Source organism: Notolepis coatsorum (genome assembly GCF_963971535.1).
Source record: "Notolepis coatsorum genome assembly, chromosome: 6".
Lineage (NCBI taxonomy): Eukaryota > Metazoa > Chordata > Actinopteri > Aulopiformes > Paralepididae > Notolepis > Notolepis coatsorum.
Genome location: NC_140170.1, coordinates 94,645,522 through 94,656,211, shown reverse-complemented (window position 1 = coordinate 94,656,211; position 10,690 = coordinate 94,645,522). Strand labels below are relative to the sequence as shown.

The window sequence follows — 10,690 nt, the reverse complement described above, 5'->3', positions numbered from 1 at the left end:
TCTCTCTCTCTCTCTCTCTCTCTCTCTCTCTCTCTCACTATTTTCTAGGCTATCATATTTTCACTGTTCTATTTCCTCCGTTTCCACTTGTGTATTCCGTATTGTCTCAAGGCAGCATGAGAGCTGACGGGCCTCTGGTCGCAGCTGCTTGGAGGAGGAGAGTCAAGCTGTTAACAATGACTAGATATGTCATCCTGCTGTTTCTATGGATACAATTTTCACAACTTGTGTGTTGCAATATTGGATCGGATTTGATTTAAATAATGACTAAAATAACTAGTAAGTTGCAATATGACAAATGTTGCTTGTTCTAGAATTTCGAAACACTGGCGATACTTTCTTTCTGGAAAATTATTGTATTCTGTGAAGATACTTCATTCTGTATGGAAACCCAACAAAGAGCAACTCGTCAAACATTCGCACAGACAAAAAAATTATGTAATTTGACTGTTGAAGAAATTAGCGAGGTATGAAAGAGCCCCTTTTTGTGTCTCAAATGCTCTATTTATTTATCTGAAAGGATGCACATTGTATCAATTTACTCTCCTCCATTCACTTCGCCGCAGGCTAAGAGAGCTCAGAAGTTGAGAGAATTAATTACCTTTTTATTATTATTTATAGAGTAATCTATCTGTAGAGAGAGAGAGAGAGGGAGAGAGAGAGGGAGGGAATGCCCTGGAGCACTGTCCTTTAAACTGGGTCCTGGCTCATATTATCTCCCCAACCAGCGCTCTCACAAAGTCAAACAACAAACGAACTCTGGGCCACCGAGGACACCGTACGCTGAGAAGGAGGGAGGGTAAAGGGAGGGGGGTAAGGAGACGAGGAAAGGAGAGAGGGAAGGATGGAGGGAAAACGAGGAGGAAGATGCTCATGGTGGAGGCCTTCTACGTAAAGGAGTGACTAGTGAGTTGAAGGGAATGACTTCACTTTGAGTCTATAAAATATTTGAGGCTATGAAATGTTTTACACCCAAATTAGGTTTTTACTTCTGGTTCAGATCTTCTAGCAATGCTAGAATATTAACCTCATTCGGCTGTAGGAGCTCACAAACATTGTATGGCCTCATAAAGTCAGAGCCCCATTCATTGTATATGGAGCAGCCCCATCTTTGACATACATCACAGACTAGAGGGTTCTCTCTCTGATTTCTAGCTTTAGGTGTGATGCGTGTTCACAAATACTGACTGAACTGTCCTGGGGCAGGGGAAGAACATGTGAATTCTTAACGGCAACATTATGGGAAATGCCTAGCTTAGCACAATGAATGGAAGAGGATGAGAAGTGGTTAGCCTAGGCGTTGGCCAACTAACACCTCTCCTGGAGTTTTTTTTTTTATTTTTTACTTACATTTGTATTGACATTTATAGACATACAACACGTAGACAATACTTAAAATGACATCAAACACATAACAATACACTGACATGGGTCCCTTGAATTCCTATGATATATGGCTGCGTTCAGCAGCCCAAACTCCCATAAGAGGGACCCCCCCCCCCCTCCCGCCATCCACCCCGAGAAATAGGACTCCCCCACATCCCAGGTCCGCCCTACGCAGGGCCGGGCACCCAGCAACACGGGTCCCTTGAATTAAATTGGACCAGGTTCAGTAGAGGAGAGAGGGGAGGGTACTCCCCCCCCACCTAGCCATGTATATATATTTTTTTATATATATTTTTTTTTATAATTTTTTAAACATAACATCAAATTAGACACACAAGCATTAACAGTAAACATCCAATGAAATCACCATTTGAATCATTATAAATGTGGTTTACGAGATATATACCTAATACTTGCTATCTAATACCCTACATACATATGCTCTTGCTCGCTCACCCCCCCCGGACCCCCACTTGGATAATCCATCCATTTTCATTTGTTTCTAACCAGGCACTACAATTCATATGCTAGCTTGCCACGCACATATATATATATAATATATATATGTATATATTATTAATTATATTATATATTATTATGTAGAGCCTCAGGTCTGGCCAACAATAGCAACCCATGACCTATCCCCACTCAAATCAGACCAAAACAAAAAATGTAAATAAAGTGATATTGCCTAGAGGTGACTGTTTGATTGACTATCTGTGTTACAGATAACATTTGAATTACTGCATTCAGCAGGAACAAAATGGTTTGCATTGGAATTGTCTGATTGCTACAGTATAAATGTTAATTTTACACAACCAAAGGACACTCTAGTCAGCCAGCACATATAACTCTATATCGATATATATCATGGGAACTGGCCTATGGATAATATAGAATATAGGTCCAATGAAGGACATTTGAGTGGTATTGAGGTGTGTGGCTAATAAAACTCTCTCATGTCCCGTCAGCTGACACTTCATATTACAGTGTCCTCATTAGATAAGGAGCAGGGGATGGTGAAATGGTTTTCATTGATTGTTGTATTGAGCTGTGTGAAGCCACTAGAACAGTCTTGACAGACAGCTATACAAGCCTTAGTAAACTGGAGGAGCTTTTACCTTTTCCCCTGCAGCAAAACCTCAGCCATCACCACAACTACTACTACAACCACCATCACCACCACTACTACTACTACTACCATCACCACCACTACTACTACTACCACCATCACCACCACTACTACTACTACCACCACCATCACCACCACTACTACTACTACTACTACCATCACCACCACTACTACTACTACCACCATCACCACCACTACTACTACTACAACTACTACTACTGCTACTACAGCAACAACAACAACTACTACTACTACTACTACTACTACTACTACTACTACTACTACTACTACTACTACTACTACTACTACTACTACTACTACTACTACTACTACTACTACTACTACTACTACTACTACTACCATCACCACTACTACTACTATTACTACTACTATTACTACTACTACCATCACTACTACAACAACAACAACTACTACTACTACTACTACTACTACTACTACTACTACTACCATCACAACCACTACTACTACTATTACTACTACTACCATCACTACAACAACAAGAACTACTACTACTACTACTACCATCACAACCACTACTACTACTTTTACTACTACTACCATCACTACAACAACAACAACAACAACAACTACTACTACTACTACTACTACTACTACTACTACTACCATCATCACTACTACTACTACTACTACTACTACTACTACTACTACTACTACTACTACTACTACTACTACTACTACTACTACTACTACTACTACTACCACTACAACTGCTAAGAGGATGCAGACCAGAAAAATACTTTTGTCTAGTTTACATCAGGGTCCAGACATTTATGACATACATGACATACAAATATACAGTACTGTTTCATCAAGACATTTATGACATACAAGACATACAAATGTAGCAGGGTGGATTATCCCTGCTTTATGGGAGTGGATGTACTACACTGCCACCTGGTAGTGGGAACGCAGCAGAGCTGGGTCCGGCTGAGTCCCCGACTGTAGGCCAGGAGTACTGGAGTGGAGGTTTAGCAGAGGGAGTGGATGGGGCCTAGGATTCACTAACCTAGGGGTGGTGCGCTGGTCCTTCTTGCCCTCCAGGGCGATTAGCAGTAGCTCCCCACACACCCACACTTCCCCCAATACTTCCTGTGCCCTCCCACACCCGATGGCAGTAATGATGGATGATATACTTTCTCCCCAAAGCAGTACCCTTCCTGATTGGCGAGTAGAGACCTGTCCCAATGAGGCATAGGCAGGGGGTGGGGAAAGGGTTAAACAATAATGAGCATTACCCGGAAAGGAAAGGGTTAGACAGAATGCACATTAACAGACACACACACAGTGTTCCCATTTAGCTCTCTTTTACTGAAAGTCTTATTCTTTTGACATGTATTTACAAAAGAATCAAAGCTCTTTCCATACTGGGCACCTAGTGCTCTCGCTCTACGGTAATGACTAAAGTTCTTCCCACACTGGGCAAGACACAGTAATAAAACCCGTCCCTTTAAGGGTTTAGATACTTGTTCGTTTCCCCGTAGGTGGGGAGAGAGGGGAGGAAGAGGGAGAGGGATACAAGAGCTATTCAATGGGAATTTTATAAAAGAACACACGTTATCACACCCACGTTGAAAACAAAAGTCCTATCCATAGCCGGCTTCCCCAATATAATAAATGTCGGGCGCCCCTAAACACTGTTACCAGTGTCAGTTCAAAGTACTGCTTCTTTTCGCCCTTAAAGGGCCCGCGCCGCACAAAGAGAATGTCTACCGATAAAGTTCCAGCACTCGGAGCACTCACTGAACTGGCTTGAGTGTACTTAACCAAGAGCGGGCCTGCTCCCACCACCGAACGTCCGTGTGGTGAGATGGCCGTCGAGAGGTCCCGTGATAGCAGGCGGCGGGGCTGGGTAGACGTTAGGCAGGTGACTGCTGGGGTAACGGCTCGGAGGGGCTGGAGGTGCATGCAGTGCAGTGACGTCCGCTGCTGGGCTGGAGGGGTGGGGCGACACGCGGGCTAAACTGTGGTGCTAGCCTAACTGAAGCTAAGCTGTGGGTCGGGACGACCCCCTGTCATGACGCCTATACTTTAGCTAAAACGCAACGTGTGCAATATCTACCACACTCTTCGGCAGTAGCTCGTCTGCTTCTTCGTTCACAATGTCTCTTTAGCATTAACTGAAAGCTAAGCTATCGCATATTCCATTACTAACCCGCCTCGTGACTGGGTTTATATCTCGCATGCTTGATGTCCGGAGCTCCAGCTCCAAGCGACCTCTTCCTTCTCTGGAAAACGATGAAGAGGAAGTTCCGCCACAGGCGCCGCGCCCTGAGCCCATCCTTCTTCACCTGTGTCCCCCTGCCCAACGTCGCCACCAGCTCCCCCTGGCGGTACCTGTATCATGTCCCACTATTAACCCATTACCCGCCAAAATCGCTGTTCAGCGTTATTGCCCGCCATGCCTTGTCTGCCAATATCGCTGTACAGCGTGTTTCAAGGTCATATTTCATATTTATACTCTAGACGGTATTTTCGTATGAATGTGTGAATGAAAAAGTAAAACGTTCCTACATCCTGAACGATAGATAATTGATGTTGAATGGGCCATAGTAATGTCAATTTAGCAATACAATAAAAAGTTATAGCCCTGCAAAGAAGGTGAACATCTCCATAGACAAATAGCGCTGGCAGAGAATGGTTTAGGATGATCAAAGTGGTGGCAGAGAATGGGTTAAGTGTCAATGTTAGGATATGGAGGATCAAGAGGGGTCAGCAAGTTACACAACGTCATCGCGAACACAGAGAATGCAAGGAATTAACGTTAGACACATTGAATTATTGTTAGACATATTCAGGTGTCTACATTTCCTCCTACTTTAAACTTGCAAAGTCCCAATGCAAGTTACACAACCCCCAGTTTAGTGGAGTTACACCAGTGAAACGCATACACACGGTCCTTAGACCAACAATTTCACACAACTATTCACAATTTGCAAACACTATTCAATGAACACACTCTTGAGCACATAGTCGTGACGATACCGGGCAGGTAACCGACCTCTAGTACTCCTCTGTAGCCGGAGTGGTCCGACCCCTCCCATTTCAGACCCCTCACTACTACTACTACTACTACTACTACTACTACTACTACTACTACTACTACTACTACTACTACTACTACTACTACTACTACTACTACTACTACCACCACCACTATTACTCTACTACTACTACTACCACTACTACTACTATTACTAATAATACTACTACTACTACTACTACTACTACTACTACTACTACTACTACTACTACTACTACTACTACTACTACTACTACTACTACTACTACCACCACCACTATTACTACTACTATCACTACTACTACTATCACTACTACTACTACTACTACTACTACTACTACTACTACTACTACTACTACTACTACTACTACTACCAGCACCACCACTACTACTACTATCATCACTATTACCATCACCACTACTATTACTACTACTACTACTACTACTACTATCATCATCATCACCACCACTACTACTACTACTACTACTACTACTACTACTACTACTACTACTACTACTACTACTACTACTACTACTACTACTACTACTACTACTACTACTACTACTACTACTACTACTACTACTACTACTACTACTACTACTACTACTACTACTATTACCACCACCATCATCATCACCACCACCACTATCAGCACCACCATCACCACCACAATCATCATCACCACCAAAAGTGCTTCTGAGAAGGAGCTCTGTTCCATTCCAAAACTTCCAAGTTTATCCTCCATTTCTAAAATAAGAAAACCCATTGTCAAACGATAAAAAGTCATTTTTCTTTTGAAGAACTGGGTTTTGAAGTACAACCCATGAATAGTAAATTGGGGCCTGATTGTTGGCCATTCTATTTGATAAGGAAGCGATGTAATCAAGGTCCAATTAACTGATGACTAAATAAGGCTCAGGCCCTCCAGCTTCCTCTCTCTGGACCCCCCCCCCCCCACACACACTCTCCTCATTCTCCCCCAGCAGGACATAATATCACACTCCTCCTCCTCCTCCTCCTCCTCCTCCTCCTCCAGTCTCTGCTCCCCTCCATATGGGCGGGAGCATCACATGTGTCCTGCATGAAGAAGGAGACCATGAATCTCCCTCTTATACGGCTCCGTGTCACATGCTCTGCCTGCATATGTGGAGGGACCAGGGGATGGGAGTTTCCATACTGATAGAATTAACATGAGGAAACGACCAACAGCCTTTGTGTGTCTGATGCGCCTCAAGTGCTTCATATTTCCTGGCAGAATTTTTTTTAGATATGATTAATTTACAGAATGTGGTTAATTTTCCCTCAGCGGGTGTGTGTTCCTGTCCATGCGTTGGGGCTGTGTTCAGGGGTTTCCGAGTGGATGGGCTTTTTTGTGTGTGTGTGTGCATGTGTGTGTGTGTGTGTGTGTGTGTGTGTGTGTGTGTGTGTGTGTGTGTGTGTGTGTGTGCGTGCGTGCGTGCTTGCATGCTTGCGTGCGTGCGTGCGTGCGTGTGTGTGCGTGTGTGTGTGTGTATCACCCCTGTTTAACCACCTCCATGATGAGCTAATTGGTTTAGCAGCCAGGGGGCCAAAGGCCAGCCCAGCGTGTCCAATCTCAACGTGAACCTGATGTTGGAGAGGAAGGCTTCTCCTGCTACATGAGGGAAGCATGCGTGGGACAATTCCCCCTTTTCTCACCCTCACACCCCCCCCCCCCTTCCCCTTTCACTTATAGGAACACTTACTGTAGCGTCAGTGAACTCCAGCTCTGCACCAGTGCGTTCTTGTGCCCCCGTGCCTCAGACTATAGCGATACCAACGGAGGTAATCTCTTCCATTTAAATGCATTGTGAGGCACATCTTCTGCCCAGTGTCACATGCTATTACATTAATCTAGAATATTGAATTGGATGCTTTCTATGCTCTATGAATAATGTACACACTGTAATATTCAGCCCGATTGCCCCCCCCCCCCCCAACCTGCGTTATCATCCGGGCCTCTTTGGTAAGGCTTGTGGAGCCTATTTGTGTGTGTGTGTGTGTGTGTGTGTGTGTGTGTTGAGGGATCTAAGGGGATAGTTTACCAGTTCCAACTCCATTACTATTCATGAGACGGGCTAGGCTAGGGGCGAGGGATTAGAGAGTCCCTCAGTGCTTGTTGTGCTGTAGGCTCCGCGGGCTCAGGCCTCCGGCTTTCGGGACGGGGGCTGTCTGGCATGGATGGTGGGGTCTATTATCACCCTGGGACCCCTCTGTCCCACAGCAGAACACTTGGCTGTGGCAGCGCCAGCGAATGGAAAGAGCCTCTCTTGTTCACTTTCTCCTTCTTTAACCTCATCAACCTTCTTGGATACTTCCCCCCCCTCTTCCTCCACCCAATCCAGGGTTTGGCCAGTTCTGTCATTGAGTTAGATGGTTATGCCGTCTTCTCAGAAAGTAGTTGTTCTTGTTCTTGTTCTTGTTCTTCTAACTCTTCTTGTTCTTGTTCTTCTTCCTCTTCTGGTTATTGTTCTTCTCTTTGTTCTTCTTCCTCTTCTTGTTCTTGTTCTTCTTCCTCTTCTTGTTCTTGTTCTTCTTGTTGTTCTTTTTCTTCATCTTCTTCTTTCTCCTCCTCCTCCTTCTTCCACAAGTCTGTGAATGATTTGCTCCCTCCTGCCACAGCCCTCTTGACCCTCTAACACCGTCTGTCCCCTCTGCTCTGTGTCCAGGTGATGAGCATCCTGAGCAACCCCAGTGCCATCTCCTCCCAGTCCCAGCACGACTTCTCCATCTCCCCGCTGCACGGCAGCCTAGACGGCTCCAACTCCCTCTCGGCCAGCTGCAGCCAGCGCTCTGACTCCCTCAAGGGCGTGGATAGCCTGGCCTCGTCCCAGTCCTACTGCCCCCCCACCTACAGCACCAGCAGCTACGGCGTGGACCCCGTCACCGCCGGCTACCAGTACAGCCAGTATGGACAGAGTGAGTAGTAGTCCTTTATCATAATTTTTGTTTGTGTAAATGCACGTTTGGTTCATTTCTTCCCATATCACCCACCCTAGTCAGACTCCTGTAGGCTGCTATCCTCCTCTTGGCACTGGTACTGAAGGAAGTGATGCTCACCTCCCAGGCCAGGGTGACCTTTGCCCCTTCTTGATAAAACCCCCCCCTCGCCCCTCTCAATCCTCGTCCGGAGCTGGCTTAGTCACACCCCACTCCACTTGGATGGGGAAGAGGAGAGGGCCACTTCAAAGGCAACAGCACACCCCCAGGGGCCACGCTGTCCTCTTGCCTACCTCTCTTTCACCCTCTCTCTCTCTTTCACTCACCCTCTCTCTTTCTCTCTCTCTCTCACACACACACACGCACATACTTGTAACACACATAGACACACACACACACACACACACACACACACACGTCCCTCGGGGCAGGAAAGAGTTTGTTTTATTAGATTAGCATAATTATTGACTGATGCTGTCACAACCCTTTATGATGGTAAACTGAAGCACACTTCCCCAGCCAGTCACTCAGCCACCCAGCCATCTTGTTCTTGCTATACTAGTTCTTGGAAGGGTCTGGTTTATTGCTTTGCATCTGGTGTGTTATATATTTATTTTATTTCATATGTGTGTGTGCGTGTGTGTGTGTGTGTGTGTGTGTGTGTGTGTGTGTGTGTGTGTGTGTGTGTGTGTGTGTGTGTGTGTGTGTGTGTGTGTGTGTGGTTGTTTTTGTTTGTGAGAGCGTGTGCCATTCATCATGCTTGTGTGTGAGCGTTTGTGTATGTGTGCGTGAGCGTTTGTGTATGTGTGTGTGTGTGTGTGCGTGTGTGTGTGTGCATGTGTGTGTGTGTGTGTTTGAGTGTTGTGTCAGCAGCAGCGAGAGACTGATGGTAGCGCGGATGTGAGCTGATGTGAGGTTAATTAAGATGGTGATTGAGCACAGTGGCTGCTGGGTAATGAATGGAGTAGAGAGGAGAGGGCTGCTGTCTGCAGATGAGAATGATGGGCCATGGGGAGTGTGGAGTGCATGAAATCAGAGATGCCAAGTGTAATGAAGACTGGCACACAGAGCACACACAGGGGACCTGTCTTGAGTGACAGCGTCGGAGGCACATGCTCCGTGCCAACAGCATGCCAACCCTAGACAACAGCATGCCAACCCTAGACAACAGCATGCCAACCCTAGACACCAGCATACCAACCCTAGACACCAGCATACCATGTGTGTGTGGCTCTCACCGGCTCATGTGTTTCCTCTCTGTGTGTGTGCTCCTTCCTGTACAGCTGCGGTGGACTACCTGGCTAAGAACGTGAGCTTGTCCACCCAGAGGCGGATGAAGCTCGGAGACCACTCTGCGGTGCTGGGTCTGCTGCAGGTGGAGACGGGGCAGGCCTACTGAGCTATCCCCCCCCCCCCCCCCCCCCCCTGGAACCGCCCTCCCATCCGCCCCTTCCTTCCACCCGTTCCTCCATGCTCCAGCAAGTCTGAACTGAAACTCAAGCTCTCTCTCCTCTCCTCTCAACTCTCCACGGCGCCCCCTGCAGCTCGACCACGGAACCAGCACAGAGAGGCTCTCCGCGTACAGTCGGCGAGAGGAAGTGTGCTGGAGTGCTCTCTCTCTCTCCCGACCACAACAACAAGGTTCTGGTGTGAAGAAGGAACTGTGAAACTAAACTCTCCATTTCCACTGCGAACCACCAGGCGGCTCCTGCTCCGCTCTCCTCACTCGAAGATGTCACCCGCTCCCTGCGCTCCTGTGCCCTCTCCTCCCCTCGCCACCGCGACACAAACCCTTGACTCGCTCTGCTCAGACACACTGGGGAGGGGGGGTCACACGGGACCCCAGACGACACAGGGGAGCGTCGGTGGCCTCGGCCTGGCCTCTCTCTCTCTCTTTTGCTTCTTGGCCACGGCTGCACTCCAAGCGCACATTTAGAGCCATCAACAACATGTACTTTGACCTTGCTGTTAATAGTAGTTACCGAAGCCAATATCGTTTTTTGAATGAATGATTCTCATTGTTCTTTTTTTGTTTTGTTGATATTGTTAATATTATTGTTGCTGTTTTATGATTATTGGTTAATGTGATTCATGTTGTTCTTTGATTCCATTCGTAGCTCCTTTCTCTGTTTTAATGTCAGTGTGAAATTTA

General features: G+C 46.4%; 1 protein-coding gene across 1 annotated transcript in view; it reads left to right on the top strand.

Moving 5' to 3' along the window:
• The window catches only part of pax7a (paired box 7a), a gene marked incomplete at both ends in the record, with an annotated part of 54,343 nt that extends 44,406 nt beyond the window's left edge, over positions 1 to 9,937 (top strand). Inside the window, 2 exons of the mRNA XM_084315684.1 lie at positions 8,268 to 8,517; positions 9,822 to 9,937. Of these exons, the coding sequence (XP_084171810.1) occupies positions 8,268 to 8,517; positions 9,822 to 9,937 (366 nt within the window). The remainder of the gene's footprint in view (positions 1 to 8,267; positions 8,518 to 9,821) is intronic.
• Positions 9,938 to 10,690: the final 753 nt, after the last annotated feature.